The sequence below is a fragment of the Camelus bactrianus genome, chromosome 8, assembly GCF_048773025.1.
Source record: "Camelus bactrianus isolate YW-2024 breed Bactrian camel chromosome 8, ASM4877302v1, whole genome shotgun sequence".
Lineage (NCBI taxonomy): Eukaryota > Metazoa > Chordata > Mammalia > Artiodactyla > Camelidae > Camelus > Camelus bactrianus.
In genome coordinates, this window is record NC_133546.1 from 8,543,715 (window position 1) to 8,562,441 (window position 18,727).

At 52.1% G+C, this 18,727-nt stretch overlaps 1 protein-coding gene across 6 annotated transcripts in view; it reads right to left on the reverse strand.

Annotated features, from left to right (window-relative positions):
• SYNJ2 (synaptojanin 2) overlaps nucleotides 1-18,727 on the reverse strand; it is an 89,852-nt gene that overhangs the window by 34,890 nt on the left and 36,235 nt on the right. For 3 of the 6 annotated variants that reach the window (XM_074368077.1, XM_074368076.1, XM_045524491.2), the window contains exons 4-6: nucleotides 15,300-15,525; nucleotides 9,142-9,225; nucleotides 129-190 (exon numbers count right to left, since the gene is read on the reverse strand). In XM_074368077.1, the coding sequence (XP_074224178.1) occupies nucleotides 129-190; nucleotides 9,142-9,225; nucleotides 15,300-15,525 (372 nt within the window). Of the gene's footprint in view, nucleotides 1-128; nucleotides 191-9,141; nucleotides 9,226-11,980; nucleotides 15,246-15,299; nucleotides 15,526-18,727 lie in introns of those variants that run through there. The other 3 variants (XM_074368080.1, XM_074368078.1, XM_074368079.1) reach the window with 2 other exon arrangements.

The window sequence follows — 18,727 nt, forward strand, 5'->3', positions numbered from 1 at the left end:
ACCAAAGTAAAAGGCAGATTTAGAGTCCAGATTTGGGGCACCCCCCTTTCCAGCTGCACCCTGTCCCTGGCGCTGCTGTCTGATGCGAGGAAGGACAACAGCCTCGGGCCAGTGCCGGACCACCCTACCTGTCGAAAGCAGGGGCGTTGGCTTCCAGGCCTCTGTTGAGTCTCAGATGATGGGAGCCAACCTAAATCAGAGAGAAACAACACTGGCAATCCATCCCTCCCTGCGAACCCAGGACGTGATGGTATTCCCACTGGTCCTCGCACTGCCAGCCAGGCCACCTGCAGCAGCCCCTCAGCCCCTCTGCGGCCCACTCACAGCTCAAGTCAGCCAGGCCCCAAACCCAGGTCCCTGAGTCTGGCTCTGCTGCAGCCCAATCCTCACTGTAGGATGGACCACGCCAGCTGGAATTCCTCCAAAGACAGAGACAAACTTCAGGGGAGACCATGGGGCCCATGTCGAATCCACAAACCTTTCCATGGTGCAGAGGTGCTGCTAAGCCAACCGGGAGAGAGAAACCGCTCCCAGCCTCTTCTGCAACCCCAGGGACCTTGACTGCCCCCAAATCTGAATTATCATAACTACCTGCAAAGGAATTTTCCTTATTGTTAAGAACTACTTATTTAATACTGGAAGTTTAAAAAACAAACATAAAACTATGTATTGGTATTGGAGCCAGTTTGAGGGGGGCTCTCCCTGGACACATCTGGGACAATCTGAGCAACGAATGATACAAGGACAGTAGTGGATTATAACCTGATGAATAAAACAGGAATCCATGCGTCTATACAGACGAGAGCTGGCTGGATGGGTGGACGGGTGGATGAATGGATGGATGGGTGGGCAGGTGAATGGGCAGATGGTTAGCTGGGTAGGTGGCCAGCTGGGTGGTGGGGGGTGGGAAGGAGAGAGGGCTCTTCCTCACAGTGGAATCCCAACTGATAAATACGAAGGGAGTGGTGAGAAATCATCATCTTATACCTGTCACGGTAAAGAGCTGTTTAGCAAAAATCATCCATTGACCATAAATTTCTTTTTTAAAAATATTTCAAAGTCACTTTTATTAAAAGTTTCATCATTATAACTTAAAAACATGAAATATTAAAGTGAAAACGTGACCCGGTACAAAGCATGAAGTCAAACTCGGGTCATCTGGTTCCAAGCCCGTTTGGAGAGGTGGGGAGAAAAGCAAAGATATTTAAGAAATATACGACTCTCAGGTTCTATGTGAAGGAACCCTTCCAAAGACTTCAAATCACAAAATCTGTTGCATTGACCATAAATCTTCAGGGAAAGTTTGAGAAGGAGTAGGATACTTGCATGGTCTCAAAGTGTCTCCCATAAATTGCTTATGAGTTGAAAAGGAAAACAGATTAAGTTTAAGTGGAGAAACTGAAGAACCCCTTGCCCAGGTGATCAAAATTGGCATCACTAATGAAGGGCAGGGGGACACCGTGGGCTTCCAGGTGGGAAAGGCCATCGGAGAAGGACGTGGTCGCTCAGCATGCTGGCCAGGGTTCCATACCCTGAGCCTGATTGTAATGAAACACCAGGAAACTCCCAAATGAGGAACATTTGGTTTACAGAAAAAGAAGGCCTACATTCTCCAAAAATGTCAATGTCAGACAGGAAGGCGGAGGAACCGGTCCAGATTAAAGGAGACTGGAGATGTGATGGCTAAATGCAGGATGTGATCCTGGAGTGGATACTGGACTGAAGGGGAGAAGGAGTCATGATGGACATTAATCACGGAGACCATCGATAAATCCGGAGTCTGGACTGCACATCAGATTAAAGTACTGGGTCTATGTTCCACTTCCTGACCCTGGACCTACCCGTGGTGAGGTAAGAGAACATGTTTGCTCTTCGGAAAAACATCCTGAAACATTAAGAAGTAAAGAGATACAATGTATGCAACCTGTGCTAAATTGGTTCAGAAATAAATAACAGCATATGCGTATGTGGCAAGAAGCTGACGTTTAGTGAATCTGCGTAAACCACGTACGGGAGCACTTTGCGCTGTTCTTACAACTTTTCTGTAGGTCTGGAATCATTTCAAGATAAAAAGTTTCTTAAAACATACTGCTTCATTTTGCTTGGTCCTGAAGGGTGTAAAAGTGGTGTCTTTGGATTCATCCATATCCTCAGACGGAGCCATTGCTGAACACGTGCGGAGTGTTCTTTCATAGCTCCTACCACAGCGGGTAACGCGTCCGTTACTCTTCATACTTGAGGAAAGAACCCATCTGGGAAGCTAGTCTCTCAGCAACAGATTTGGAATTAGGTTTGTCCACAGAAATGACTCTACAAATAAAGTCTACAAATAAAGTCTCAGATTCCTTTTGGTCCTAAGAAACCTGGTCACCAAGGAAAATGAGTCTGCAAAATAAGGCATCTAACATCAGGCATCTCGCTGTTAACCAGTGGGAGAGCCCAACACAGGCTCAACCGGAACAGCTTTATTTTGCATGTACTTCGCCCTTCTTTCCTGATGACCCCCGACTCCTGGCGGACGGGATGCCACATGCCTAATCCCCAAAACCTTCACAGCCCCTGAGTTCGACACCCAGGCTCCTGTCTTTGTTCTGAGCCTACCAGGAAGGTGCTGGTGGAAAGCGGGTCCACGCTCCTCTCAGCCACCTTTTGAGGGACCCCTGAGGACGAAAACCCGGGGAGGGGGTTGCCTGCTCTGTGTCGGTCTGTCAGTCACACAAGACGTCGCCCGGCCTCAGGGATAAGCCGCGGCTGCTTTTAGGCTTGCTCCATGGGAACAAGTAAGAAGAGAATCAGAAAACAAAGTTCAGAGCTCAGGAGCCTGGTTTTTCGTTGTGACAAGTTCTATCCCCAGACGTCACCTCCCTGAGTCATAACCCAAAGTTTCCTCTTCTAAACGGGTGGAAAGTGTGGTCACAGACGACTGGACTCAGGAGTGTCCCATCTCTGTCTCTAAACTGCCCATTGTAAACATCACCTAAGTCCCATTACAAACTGCACACCCAGTCCCGGCCTGAGTAAGTGAGCCAGGCACCTCGGGTCTCCATGGCACTAGGAAGATGGGAAGGGACGGGAGACCCTGAATTCCCTGCCCTGGACGATTACCACCAATCGGGGTCACCGCAGAAAACCCACAAACACACCTACATGTTTCTAACAAGTCAGCACAAGTGCAAATTAATTTGATGGAGAGTGTGCCCTTTGTCCTGAGAACAAGCAGCCACCAGGGTGAGACGCCGCAGGCCCTCGACTGCATCGGCAGGACTCAGGGAAGGCGGGGACCAGAGCGGACGCAGCAGCCCACAGTAGGAGAGGACACAGCCCAGACCCAGGGCAGAGCACCGCCCTGGTCGTGCCTCCAGCTTGTCTCCCTCACCCCAGATTTTCCTTGTGGTCAGGGCGAGGAAGGACCCCTACAGGCCTGCTCCCATCCCCCATAGCAGTTAGTCCAAAGTCACTGTTGAGGACAAACACTGAGACGTCAAGGGCGCCACCCACAGTGAAGGACCAGCACAGTAAAGGGGTAGAAAGGATCCCTGCCGCTAACAGTTCTCAAAGTGTGGTCCCTGGACCGGCAGCATCAGCGTCCCTTGAGAGTGTGTTAGAAATGCAGATGTGGGCCCACCCCAGGCCTCCTGAATGAAAGTCTCTGGGGGTGGGGCCAAGATTCTGTGTTCTAACAAGCCCCCAGGTAATTCCCGCAAGTGCACACATGTGCATGCGTGCGCACACACACACTCTACACGCTGAAGTTTGAAAAGTGCTGGTTTCTACTTATCTTCCTTGTTCCCTTTTTGCTCGGAGTTAGGATGCCTGTGAGGAAAGAAGGCAGCAGGACAGGAGTGGCCCTGGGGGCGGCATCCACACTGCACTCGGTGACCAGGCCCAGGCTGCCCCCAGCTGCATCCCCCTCACCTCCTAAGGTGGACGGGGCTGTGGGCAGGAGGGGGCCTGGGCTGCTCTCTGGGAGGGCATCCTCCCTCCATCACCCTTTGGTCCCATGGCCTCAGGCCTCACATCCAGCCTCCCCACCCAGGCCCTGCCTCCGCCGCTGCCCGGCTCTGACACGGACCCGAATCGCTCCTCTCGGTGTCACCTACTCCTTAGGCCACTGTGTGTCACAGCCTCAAGGAAGCTTCAGTCGAGGATAGAATGAAACCACTGCTGATCCCAGCACACGGGAACTGGCCACGCTGCTTTTTTCAGTCTCCCTCCTCCCCCGTCACCCACCCTCCTCCCCCAGGGCCAGGCAGACACTTAGCCAATTACTCTTGTCTGGTCTTGAAAGTCACAGGTTCCATCCTCAAGACTCCAAGCTGAACCTAAGGGAGCGGCTGGAAAACCAACTGAAGTCCCAAGGCCGCCCGGCTGAGTGAGTTGATGCAGAGACCCCATGGGCACTCAAGAGGGTCCCAGCGTCACCAACAGCATCTCCAGACCTCTCCCCGCCCCTCCCTGCCCCCTCCCCCAGTTAAAGCTGCCGGCCTCACTAATCTGGATCCTTGCAACTGCCCCACCTGATGTCTCTACCTTCGATCTTCACCCTCCACCCGCCCCATGAAACCCTTTAGTGCCACATCCAGGGTGTCGGGGGAGCCAGCTCCTTGCAGCTCACTAGCCGCTGTGTGCACTCCTCTTCACAGCTCCAAGTTCAGTCATGTCGAGCTGGAAATGGGCAAATGCCACAAACCAAAACTTCTCCCTCCTGGCCCTAGAAAAGCTGATTTACCAGCGTAACCTTGAGTGCTTCCCGAGCCTCCTGCACACTGGAGTCACCTAAGAGTCCTCCAGAAGTACTGATGCCTGGCTCCTGCCCACAGATGCTGTGATTTAATTGGACGACATGCAGCCTGATACCAGGCGTTGGACGAGCTGCCCAGGTGGTTTTAATGTGCAGCAGTTTGGGTACCATTGGGGTAAAATTCAAACTCCTTTGCGTAACATACAAAGCCCATGTTTATCCGGGCCTTGCCTCCAGTCTCACCTCTCACCACGATCCCCGACCTCCAGGACTGCAAGTGGCGAGCCAGCAGGGTTCCCTGGATGTGCTCTGATCTCAGGGGTCGCACCATCTGCATCCATGGTTCCCTCTGCAAGGCTGCCCCCTGGCCTTGGTGATTCCACCTACTACCTCCCAGGTCAGTTCAGACCCCTACCCCTGCAGCCTGGGTGGGCTGTCCCTCCCCAGAGCTGCCACAAGGATCTTGTATTCACACAACACTGTCATGTCCTGTCACCTCCTCCCCGAAGGCAGGGGTGACATCTGATGTCAGGTGCCTGCATGTACCAGGTGCTTAATGAGTGTCTGTGGGATGAATAAACGGCTTACCCTGGGGTGTGTATGAGGCCTGGGAGATGGATCAGCCTAGGAGACTGGTCCCTGTGCTGCGCATGAACTGAGAGAGGTGAGCACACTGTCACCACACCTCAGCGTCCTCATGGAGACTTCAGGGGAAACCCCTACTCAGCTCTCAGGACTCAAAGAGCCACGCTTCTCCTAATGCAACATGCTTTTATCTCTTAGATGTTACAATTTATGTTAGTAATAACATTAACAGCTACCATTTCTTAGTCTTTTTTTAGATTCTAGATACAGTGCTAAATTCTAATACATGTTATGATATTTCATCCTCTCCATAACCCTATGAGATTGATACTGTTAACCCCACTTTACAGAAGAGTAAACTAAGGCTTAGCAAAGATAAGAATTTTTCCACTTTTTTTTTTTGATAAGAACTTTTTTTTTTTTCCTTGAGATTAAAACGTCTCAAAAGCATATAGTTCCCAAGTAAGGGAGCCAGAACTTGAACTGGAACGCAGGTCCCTGTAACTTCACAGCTTACGCTCTGAATCACATGATGAGCTGCCGCGCGAGCCTGTTTCTTCCCGCGATGTTGCTGGTAAGCCCAGGAGCTCCCTGCAAGCACACGGGACCCGCGGCCCGCCTTCCGTGTACAACTTTTTCCTGGCTTCAGTTCACTTTCATTTTAAATATTTTTTCCCCTTCATCCCAACCTCATCATTACTTTTCTTTCCACCTGCTTAGCAGAGGTACTGCGGATTGAACCCAGCACCTGTGCACACAAGCACGCAGTCTACCACTGAGCTATTTCCTCCTGCCCCCAACCTTGGCATTACTTTTGAATCTGCTGTGCTGTAATCCACCTCACATCCTTTTTGGAACAAAGAAAGGTACAACTACCCAAATGAGCACCTACAGTGCCCTGCACCGCAGAGCTTAGTAAACTGCCTTTGACAGGGAGGAGGCAAACGCAGGCAAAGAGGGAGCAGCAGAGGGGACCAGCCTACTCTGCATCCTCTTCCAGCTGGCTTAGTCACACAGACCTAGGTCCCCTTTGCAAGACATGTGTCTATATGTGCATGTTATAGGGGAGGAAGACTCTAAAGTGACAAGAGAACAAACTCTTCAACAGACTAACAGTATATACAAAATATACTCTATAACTAACCATACCAGAAGAGCAGTTAGCTTTAAGGGGAACATTTCAATGTGGCTATTTATCAACCGCATAGCCTTTTAACATGAGAAAGATGAATTGCTAAAAATATATGGTTGCTAGAAATGCAGTCAGGATGCAGGAGTTTGTAATGAAGATGCCACGCCTGTGGAAACATGCAGACAAATCATCATCCCACAGTCCTCTCTGCCCACCCGCTCTGTCCCCTCCCTGGGGGAGCCCCAAGAGGGCAAGGGCACAACATTGCCACTTAAAATGCAAGCTCTTCACCCCAAAATCTTTGCCCTTTTCTTCTAACCTAAGTGAAGAAGTGGGGGAAATTTTTCAAAACGGAGAAAAACAACCAGAATTGATCATCATTAGGCTTGCTATTGATGGTTCGGGTAGGGTGACTGAACGCTGCCCTCCTGTCCCCTAAGATGATCTCATCTCTCTTTGATGACAGACAGTATTTAGAGGATAAACAGATATTAATTAGACCCAAGGGTTACCAAGCCCGTAAGATTCATGAACACTAAAGCCTTTTGAAACTTATTTTGAAGACACCATGGAGGCTCTGGAGGAACACGGGTGTTATAAGTCTAAAAGATGCCACAGCTGCAGAAAAGGGGGCCACCCAAGGTCCACGGATGCTGGTCCAAGTCAGACTGGGGGACCGCTGATCCACTGCAGGGCCAGGCTGCGTCTGGAGCATCAAGGGGGTCAAGCTGGAGACGGGAGTTAGAGAGGAGGATGATAAGTTTTGTCTGGTTTTTAGAAGAGGGAGACCAGACCACAGGGAGTCCTAGAAGTATGACAGAGATGGCCAAAGAGTTGGAAGGTCCCAGAGAAGATGAAATGGAGAAAGGGGGAACCGCGAAGGTCTCTGAAGGTCTGAGGACTCAGATTTGTCTGGTGTGTCCCCTGGAACACCCCACAGAGAAAGACCAAGTACAAGGCAAGGAGAAACGCGCTAATGATGATAAAAATGGAGCCACCCTACATCGTGGCCTTGAGCCAGCGCCTGGAGGTCAGCTTCTCTGAGATCCTGGAAGAAGGACCCTGAACTGGGTGAGAGGGTGAAACAGGTGAATTTCAATGGGTCCATCCCAAATTCTAAGACTCTATCATGACCATCCCCCAGCTGGGGGTTTCTTACGAATCCTTACACATGACGTGGTCTCCCCCTTCCTTCCTGTATTCTACTCATTTCATCTTTGCTTTTTAATCTTCTAAATACAGAGCTCCAGAGGTTTCAGAAGGAAAACTCTAAATCTAAAGAAAATCAGGTTTCAAAATCCCTTTTGGGATGTCCAGGAGAGGCAAATTACAGAGACAGAAAGTAGATGGAACAGTTGCCCAGGCCTCAGAGAGCGGGAAGGGGATGGGCCGTGACCGCTGGTGGGTCCAGAGTTTTCTTAGTGGTGATGATAGGGTTCTAAACTTAGATTATGGTTATGGTTACACAACTCTGTAAATGTGCTAAAAACCATTGAATTGTACACTTTAAATGGGTGAGGTTTATGTATGTAAATTATATCTCAACAGAACTGTTGAAGAACAAAGCTCTTTTGGGATGCGCCCCAGAGGAAATCTCCAGTTACAACCTTCCTCAGGAGTGCTTCGTTCTGCCACCACTTAATGCCACCAGCTCCTCATACGTCTTAGTTGCTCCTTTCTAATGGGAAGACTGAATGTTAATAAAGCTTTTTTGCACAGAACTCAGGGCCCAAGTGAGACACTCATCTGTCTGCCTCACCAGAGGGCTGACTTGGTTCCTCATCACAGCTGCCAACTGCACGGTGACAGCCATGAGGACAAAGTGCCCATTGCGGATGCTGGGTCAAGTCAAGGGCAGGTGAGCCCCAGGGTGTCAAACAAGCCCAAGCACTGGGTAGGTGGCCCTGGGCCTCTTCAGCCACTGCCTGAGGACCCACCGTCCTCACACAGAGCTCTCGGGGAGAAGAGCCAAAGCCATGGAGGCACAGGCAGAGGGGTCTTCTGAGGGCACTCATGTTCCCTCCGGCCAGCGAGGGAGGTCTCAGGTCCACTTGGCCATGACCCTACTGGTAGGAACTCACTGAATGAGGCAGCACGCCGTTCCATTGACGACAAATGTGTTCTTGGAACCACACCCTGAACTCTTCCCAGGAGACAGAGTGCCAAATACCTCTGGCACCGGCCAGAGCCCTGTTCGGGACAGCAAGGTATATTTTTAGAAATCACGGGAAAGCCCTGTGCAATTCTCACGTGGCCCCACAACAGGCACTTCCAAACGCCAGACTGGCAGCACGGCCACTGGGGCCCCCAGAGCCTTTCAGAGCTTTCCAGGAGTCACAACTCTCCAAAGGCATCTTGGGCCACGTTCTCAACACACTGAACTTGGGTCTTACTGGAAGTAACTCCACTCAATCCCACAATGTGGTCCACTTACCTGCAAAGACCTTCCTACCTCACCAGTGAGCTCATGATTGGAAAACCACACACAAAGTATATGTTTCTGTGTTCGACACCACACACACGTGCACACTCACACACACGGTGACAACTCAGCTCAGTCCAACTGGGCTGGGGGAAAAAACCCAGGAACTGTGCCATGGGAGAAACAGGGTCGAAAGAAACAACCCACAGCCATTCAGAAGCAATGAGTGAATACACGTAGACATGCTTTTTCATTACTTACCTGAAGCCCTGGCTGCTCCCAAAACAGCGGAACGGAGCCTCTGATCTGGACAAAAGACGACACTCCATCATCCATGTAAATCGTCTGCACCACAGGGAGACAGAAAGGAAAAGGTATTCTTCAATGAAACCGAGTGTCCTGGAGCCGGGTAACGGGATCCGGCGGCCTGAGACCCGACACCAGCTAGAGTGCAGGGCGACCGTGGGGCGTGAGCGCCCTCTGCCCTCTCTGGGCCTGGCCCCGCTGCTCCCCGACCCCCAGGCCGCCCGGCGCTCTCGGGCTTGCTGGCTGCCCACCAGCCTCCGAGCGGGGCAGGAACTCCCACAACCTTCCCGACCTCCCTGAAAAGCCCAGCAATTCCTTCCCCTACCACAACTTTAGGAACAGAAGCAAATGGGCTCTGGGACTAGGTCAAGATCTTCCTCTGCTGTCACCCTGTCAACTGGCGAAGTAGTGGGCAGCGACTGGAAGAGGACTGAAGGAAGTGAAATGAACCAGCTGTAGCCAAAAGCCCTAGTTGGTGGCACTCGGCGGTCCCGCAACTGACAATGCAAGTCAAGACCCGACCCGAGCTCGTGGTTGGTCCTGGCCCTACACCACGTCTTCTTAAATGTGCCACACAGTCCACACACAGCTTCCACGAATTCCAGTGTGACAGCACCTGTATAGACATGGATGACCCTTACCAGCTAAAGAAGTATCTCCTCCCCACCCCCACACACCGTTGTTTTGGGGTGCACCAGCTCCTCACCTGCCTGCAGGCCCCCGCTGACACCGCAGTGCCGAGGCGTTCTAAAAGGACAAAGAGTCCAGCCCTGAGCATCACGAGGGGGAGGCCATGGCAGTTCTCAGATGCTGCCCTTTATCTGGGTAACTCTACCCTGGCCTGGCAGGGCCGGCCAGGGCGATGCTGCTGGCCCTTTCCAGTTCTTACCGGCCTGCTCCCTTACAGGGTAGCTTTCCATGCAGCTAGATCACACTCAGATCACACATGCATTAGTAATTCTGCAGTGGAGGACTTGAACATTAGACCCTAAGGCTCCCTGGACTCCAGGAATTATAGGAGCCTGTTAGTTACAATGTTGAGCTGAAACCCTACCCTTTAATCCCCAAAGGAAAAATGTACTGGGTTAAGAATTGGTCAGTTTCCAGATACTGACAACCAGCAAATTTGTTGCTCTCCATTTTTCTATTGACAGCAGAAGCAAGCAGGTTGTTTAAACGGCTGCAGGCAGCGCTGGCTACAATGGCATTAAATGCACACAACCCAGCTGCCTGTGGCACATGCACAGGGGGTCTCGATCCCTGAGAATCAGCCAACAGCTGGGTAAACACAACTCTTAACATTGCCCAGGATCTGATCTAAGCTAAGGAGCTATTACCCTTCACTTTCTTTAGCATGTGCTAAGAGCACTGCTTACAGCTTTAGACCAGAGGGGTGGGAGCTGAAACTCAACAACCACAAAGAGAAAGGGGCAAAGCAGGAGGACTTGCCACTGGGCACACTCACTTTCCCCTACAAAGCTTTCCACTGAACTTCTGTTCCCAGATGAAGTGTCTGCAAACCAATTTTTCCCAAGTCTGCATTCTTGGGAGGACACTCACGGTCATCCCAACCTCCCTCGATTAATCAGTGGCCTTATCTTTAGTAGTCAAATATTTATTTCTTATCTTTTGTTTTCTTTTGATAAACTAGGGGACTTTCTGCATGGTGAGTCATGGCTGCAGAGCAAGCCTACAAGGTATGGCTCCCAGCAGAGCCGAAGACTCCAGACTTTTTCCCAGGGAGACAGAGATGCCCCTGCACACACATGCATATACACAGCACAACTGCAACACAACATATATGCGTGTGCACACATACAACACAGACATGCTTGCACGCACACACACACACACACACACAACACCCATACATACAAACGTGCACACACACACAGCCTGCCCTGGTTGTTTCCCCTTAGGAAAAATGTAAACGCAAGGTGGGAGTGGAGCACCACCCTTTTCTGGCTCCCTGAGACTTTGACTCAGGAGAAGCCCGTTTGCCCACAGAGAGTCCCCATGTCAGGGAACCAGCCTGTTCTGCCTGGTGCCATCATTTGTTTGAATGACAGCAGCACTGCAAGCTGTCAGCCCCTTAGCAGGGGGCACAGGCTGGAGGTGACCTGAGAGCAACCACAAGAGGGGCCGAGCTGTCCCCACCAGGCTCCTTCCCACCAGGGGCTGGGTACCAACGCCTCGAGGTCACCGCCTGCCACCCTCAGGCATGGACCCGGGGTTTCAGACCTTGCCGTTTCTCTAAACACCGGGTCACAAAGCAGGTAATACTTTGCTCCCTGAATGAACCAGCCTCGCTCTGCTGACTCACTCTGATTTGAAGACCTCAGGATGCGACGCACAATCTGCTCTGTCACCATAAGCAAAGCCACCAAGACCACACATGGAGGGCACACTCAGCCCCAGGACAGCATCCCAACCGATCGGCTCCCGGGAGTCCTAAATGACAAACCTCAACAGGGCCACAGGCAGTCTCCCTCCGGCTCCCTGTGAGTCTGCCCTCCCTGACTGAGCTCGGCATCCCTCAGCTCCCATCTCTGACATACCCTTAGGAACCCTCCCTCGGAGGTGGCCAGGACAGGAGGGAGGCAGAGCTGCCTCTCAGCAGGAACGCTGGGAAGTGTGTATTCCACTTCAAGAAAGATTTTAGTGTTTTACAAAAAACAACTCAGATCAACCTAAGCACCTCTACTGCTACAAAGAGCCATCAACAGAACCCCGTGATTCCAGAGACAGGCAGCAAGTGGCTTGTACGAGCAGGAGCAACACGAGTTTCTTGTACCTCTGGGAGCAGCTTCTTCCCTTCAGCCATGTCTGCTCCTGCATCCATAAACCTTTTAGAAAAGGGGGTGATGCAGCTGCGGTGGACACTGCCTGGAGCTGGTGTCGGGGAGTGGCTCGTGTTCCATCACAGCTGTGCCATCAGGACGTCTGTCAGTAGGATGCTTTCCAAAGAAGCGCACGCCTTCAAAGCTCTCCTCGATTTCATCTGTGTCTTCCTCTCCCTCCGCGGCTCCCCACCTCCCTTGGTCCATCCCCCTTGTCCTCCGATGGCTCCGATCTCCAAAATCCTCCCCCAGCACACAGGCCTCTCCCTGCCCTCACTTGCTCTGCTATCCTTCCGTCTCTCTTTAGGCAGGAGGGCTGTGGCTGAGCACTGACTGTGGGAGGCCCCTCTGGAGCGTGAAGCTGCCTGTCTGCAAGGGCCAGCTGGTCTGTCTCATTCCTGCTGGGTTCCCACCTGGCAGGCTCTTAATCAGATTCGGCCGAGGGGCTCAGGATTTGCAAGGACAACCCTGGAATCAGCTCTGGGAAACGCCCCCTCTCCTCCCCTGTGGCCGCCTTCTCCCCTGCTCCCTCTAGCCAGGGGGTCACGCTGTTTAGGGGCCTGGATCCGGGCTCCTCCTTCCTGCAGTGGAGAGCACACGTCACTGCGGAGCAGCCTGAAACAGAGGCACCCCGCAAGGAACTGCTTTGGGTGCAAGGCTGCGACCTCCTGCCCTGTATGTGTCCATGAAAACAAAATCACCCTGGGGCTCGCTGGCAGCCCCTCGGTCCAGGTGGGACGGCAGTGTACCTGTCAGCTCACCCGCTGCTCCTGGGAGGAAAGTTGAGGTGAGGCCTCACCCAGAGCACAGCCCGGAGGAGGAAAGGGAGGAAAAACACAAACTTGGAAGGCCACAAAGGTTGCAGGAGTCGAGAAATCCCTCCCTATGCCCAGGAAGGGAGGCAGGTGGAGGCAATTTAGGCAGCAGCGGGGCTGCAGGCACCAGGAGCTGAGGGGCGGGCCGCTGGCGCCTCTAAGGTGCTGGAGCGGACAAGGCCCCGCCCCCAGCTGCAGCACGTAAGGTGCGCGCGCACAGGCGACAAGCCCAAGTCACCAGGCAAACTGAGGTGAAGCAGCGGGAGCAAAGGCCCAACCCTAGTCTGCAGAAAAACTAGAAAAGCAAGGACAACAGGGAGATTTTTCATAAAGCTACAGGGGCCGCACTTAAGGACAGTCCTAGTCTAGCAACGTCCAGTGATGTGCTTGTGATGGACTGAACTGTCCCCCAGAAAGCTGTGTTGAAGTCCTAATCGCCAGCACCCCGGAACCTGACCTTCTTTGGAGATAAGAGCCTTTGCAGATGTGATTAGTTCAGAAGGTGAGGCTGGAGAAGGATGGGCCCTTAATCCACAGGACGGGTGTCCTTATGAGAAGGGGAGAAAGACACACGTTGGGAGAAGCCTCCACGTGAAGATGGAGGCAGAGACGGGGGACGCTGCCAGCCCGGCCACCGGAAGCTGTAAGAGCAGGGACGACCCGCCCCCAGGGGCGTCGGAGGGAGCTCTGCTCACGCCTTGACTTCGGGCTCCGGCCTCCAGAACTGTGAGACAATACGTTTCGGTAGTTTTAAGCACCCCCTCCCAATTTTGTGGTACTTGTCACAGGAGCCCCAGGAAGCCACTACTGCCTTCTCATCTTTTAGGAACAGACAGACGGTGATAAGGACTTTCCCAGTGACTTACTCGACAAGACACAGTAGATGAGACCCCAAATTTTAAATAAAACTGGTTGGAAGCCAAAACTCTGGGGAGCACCAAACAAACTGCTCTCGGCCCAAGGGCTGGATGGGGAGCGGGGCTGAGCCGCACGGGCCGCCCGGGGAAAACCGCTTAAATCTGGTTCAGTTACGAGGTTCACCGTTGGTGTTTTGCTTTGTACAAATATGCTTGGCACCTTTGGCCCCCCCAGTTCCCAGCACAGCACCCAGCCCAGACCACCCAAGTGATAAAGAATGAAGATCTGTGGGATGAACTGGAATGGTCTGAAGACCAATAAATAATACAAGGATAAAGACAGGGGTGGAAAGTGGTAAGGAAGGTGGGGCATGAGACATGAGGAAGCTATTTCCATCACGTAGACGGGAATAAGGGGGAAAAAAAAAAGCCTCCAGTCGGGGGCCCCATTTTCTGTCATTTTTAACCAGATACTTATCTGCCAGCCTCGTCCAGGTGCAGGGGAGCAGACAACGTGAGCCAAAGTCGCAGGCAAGGAACTGCCCCTACTGCTCACCTTTAGGCTTCTGTCCAACATCCCTACTCGGCGTCTGACCCCAAAGGACCCTCCTCCCCTCTGAGAGCCCAGGCAGGTGCAGCTCCCACACAGAAGGCAAATCTGTGCTGAATTCAATTGGCTCAAGCCCCCGTAGGACACACCTCTCACAGCTGCAGCAGTAAGAGGGGATGCAAAGCCACATCAGCACTAAGTGAACACAGGCTGTTTGCAGCCTGACAACCACAGCGACACCGCACCTGCGCCTTTCACAGGCTTTCCTTTATGATTTATTCCACCTGTTAGTCTGCACGGCGGTATTATCCTACAGATCGCACGGTAGAAAAAGTAAAGCAGTTGTAAGACAACATCTCTAGGATTGAGGACAAAATTCAGGGGGAGAAAAAGCCAATGAGAAGTTAAGCAGATGGTTCTATTCCACGGAGCTAACAGCAACTGCCGCCCAGCACGCAGATTCCACAACTCCCAGCTGCTGAGACCTGCTTCTAGGAGGAAGCTTCCCTTGATTTAGAATGAAAAATAACTGTTTCTTCTCTCATCCTTCCATCACTGGTCTACTTACTTTGGTCTTAGAAAGCTTTTGCAGCGAGGAGGGTATATATAGCTCAGTGGTAGAGTGCATGCTTAGCAATGCACCAGGTCCTAGGTTCGACCCCCAGTACCTCCTTCAAAAAAATAAAACCTAATTACCTCCCCCACCAAAAAAATTTTTTTAAAGATTTTCAAATCCTATTGGTTCATCCATCAGCTGCTCTCTGAATAACTGCCCCTCCTTCACAATTATGGCAAAAATACCTGCTTCTTTTTAGTTGAAAATAGCTCACAATGCAGCATTTTCCCAGCATGAGAAATGAATCAGAAAAGCTACACCATGCAAAGCAGAGGCCACATTTGCAGACAGAGCCCCAGTGACAGGTTCTGTTCTGTGAGAGTGAGGAGTCACATTCATCAGAAACTGCCTCCAGTAACCCCCGAGTAGAAACACGTGTGCCCGAGTGCACCCGAGCTGAACCATCGGGCGCCACGGGCTGGCCTGGGCACTGACCTGCTCTGTCTCCACGAAGTTGGACACGTGGCCGTCGTCATTCACGCCGCGGGTGTGGAAGCGAGCGCCGGCGCGCTCGCAGCTAATGCGGGAGATGAGGCAGGCCTTGGCCTGCTTGTGAGAGGCGTACACCGTGCGGATGGCCACCACCCCGCAGATGACCTTCAGCAGCCAGTCACAGCAGCTCACCTGGTGCTGCCTCAGGGGCACGTGCAACAGCTGGTTCCTGCAAAACAGCCCCACAGCGACTGGGGTCGCCTCACATCGTCCAGGAAACACTGTGCCCAGAGCAGGGGGAGGGGCCTGGGGGCCGGCATTCCCACACTGCTCATTCCCTGTGAACTCTGCACCTGGGACATGTGCCCTGGGATGTTCATGTGCTTTAGAGATGCCTCAGACAGCAGGGCCACAGGGACGCCCGCATCAGGAAAAGGCTATAAGTCCCTTCCCGAAGCTACTCCCGGGTGTCAATATCAGTGACAGGAAGCCACGTGCAGGTGTGACTAAATCACCTGCCTCTCAGGGAATCTCAGAGGAGCCATTGTTTACACCAGTGTTCTCTGCATTTTTTGATCATAAATCCTATTGATAAAATTTAATCACATTTTATGATGAAAGAATAATGATACATGATAAAACTAATTACATATATGCAAGCTTATTCAAATTATATACAAATCCCACAAGGTGAATATAGTGAGAGCATTATGAAGCAATCCAAAGTAAATAAAAAAGGAAGAGATGAACATAAAACGTAATGAAGGTTGCAGTGTTTCCTCCCCACACCCAGTGGATAGTCCTGGGTCTCGCGTCCATGATGAGAATGATGGGAATGGCAGCCAACGTTGATCAAGGGCACCGAGCACCATTCTAAGTACTCTGGGATGGATCAACTCACTTCCTCCTTGAAACAGCCCTATGGAAGAGGTAGTATCATTTACCCCATTTTACAGATGAAGAAACTGAGGCACAGAGATGAAGTACTTGCCCAAGGTCATGGAGCCAGTAAGCGGCAGTGTGGAGCCGGGAGCTGTGCTCTTCACCCCGAGCCTCTCCTACCTTTATGGCTGCACCTGTGCAAGCCACACCCTTCTCTCATCTTCCAGTCACTGGATCTCCCCAACACCCACTGGAACTTACTGAGCAGGTCAGTGGTTGCTCTGAGCTGTGGAGCCTCGGAGTGGGTGCATGGACCTCAGACTGCTTCCGAGCTCCACAGAGGTCATGCCGGGGACCCAGGCAGTGCCGTTCTGAGACCCCTAACCCGCTCCCCGGGAGGCTCATACAGGTCAGTGAGCAAATCTAGATCACAATGCCCTATTTGTTTTAAAAAGGCAGCACCATTCCTGCTCTGAGCCTTCCTCAAGGGTAGCAGCTCTCACTCATTTCTGGAGAAGTGTGTCCCAGTCAGCGGCTTCTCAAAGCAGCCACTCCCTGCTCTCAGGCCAGCCTCCCAGATGGAAACTGGGACCGCGTGGTGCTAAGAGACGCCCCCTCAGGGAGCAGGGCCGTATCTGAGCTCTCATACCAAGCACTGGTCTGGCTGAGTGTGAATGAAAACGGTGCCCACCGTATCAGTAAACAAGGAAGTCGCAGCCATCAAGCCACTCCGGCTGCCCCCACGGTGAGCCCTGAGGGAACCAGGATGGAGACAAAGGGGCTGCCTGCTGCCAAGCCCTCAGCCACTGCAGCCACCCCCAGCCGTGCTCCCAGAGGGGACTTGGGATGGGAAAGGACAGGATATCTGCCCCTAGATAATCTGAGGTGCACATCAAAGGAATGATTTCAACAAGCCCAGACTCCTGCATCTCCCCATCCATAGAGAAAGGCCAAATTCCTTAACTTGAGATATTTGATTTTCTTTAACTAACAGTAATCTTTTGGTGCTCCCACTACCTTTGGTCTTTGTTGCAGACTCCCATACATTCTGCCCCTTCCCTCAGAACAGTCCCTTATTGCTATCTGAGAGGCTGTCTCTCGGGCTTGAAGTCCTCACAAAGTTTGCCAAATAAAGCATAACTCTCAACTTTTAGGCTGTGCTTTTTTTTTTTTTTCAGTTGACACGAGCATGAAGCATTACTTTACAAAAACACATTTCCCTCTTCAGAATCACTGGCTAAAATTCAGGTAATACGCCAGCTTTAGTAATCAATGTACCAGATCTGCATGTGGCATCAAGGCAAAGCCTCCAGAATATTCCAGAGTTTTCCAGCCACACAGCTACAGCCACCATCAGTCACCAGGGGTCAGGAGAAGGACCCCTGCGCCAATGGACAGCTCTGAGTACTCCCTGTTTGTACTCACGCTGCACTGACGCCCTGTGGGAGGACGGCTCGTATCCTTGAAGGAAGAAACCCAAGTCCATAAAGAAAAACAGCTCGAGTTTCCTTCCAGGACTTGATTGTACTGGGAAGCAATTACCGGTGGTGAACAGTAACCAGCCCAGAAAAGTGACTGCACCCCACCGTACACTCTCACTCCTTCACCAGCCACATTCATGGTGGACCCCATCTGACTCCTGATGTGGGCTCAGACCTTGAACACAGCACCCAAAATGGTGGGTGTAGGCAATCAGGACTGTAAGCACGCGGCTGGGGCCGACTCAGCTGTGGTCAGCTCCCTGGGTGCCCTGGGATGGGCCAGCGGCCTAGAGCCCCCCGGAGCAGGCTTCTCTCCAACTCTTCTTAGTCCTGCGTCCACTTGGGGCCTCCCCCTTTCCCAAGCCCCTCTCAGCCTTCACTCCATGAATCTCTGCTTTGTCTTACTCTTCTTTGTGTCCCTCAAATCTCCAAACAGAGCTGGTGCAAGGAGGCCTGGAAAAAGCAGTTACAAGGGCCATCTCGACTCCCCAGGCAGCCCGTTCAACCCTGTGCTTTTCCAAGGAATATTACGGCCGCGGAGACCTCCGGCCTCTGCTCTCAGACAGGCCCAGCTGAGAACAGCCCTGTGGACTAAGACCGCTCATGATCCACAGCCGCTGCGTCCCTGAGCTCGGCCACCCTCAGGGGCACATGCACCTGCAAAATGGAACTGGCGATTCACAGACACACCATCCCCTGGACCTTTCAACCAGCAGCACTGGTGCCACCATCCGTGCCTTGCTGGAAATACCGAGTCTCAGACCCCAGCCCAGGCCTGCTCAGTCAGCATCTCCATTTTAACAAGGAGACTCACATGCTTCAAGTCTGAGCACACTACTGCCCCCCAAACTCAACAAATCCAGGGTGGGGCAAGGAGCACTGGGACACATGGAAGGATGTGGTGGCAACCCTCTTTCTCCAAACGGAAGTCAGAAATTCACCTGTGGGGGTCCGAAGCACCAAGGAGAAAGAACATTCATCTGGTGATGGAAACCTATGACCTCTTCTATTTGGGCAAAGGGAGGATGGCACAAATAAAGGGCATATATAACCTCACCCATCCTGCCT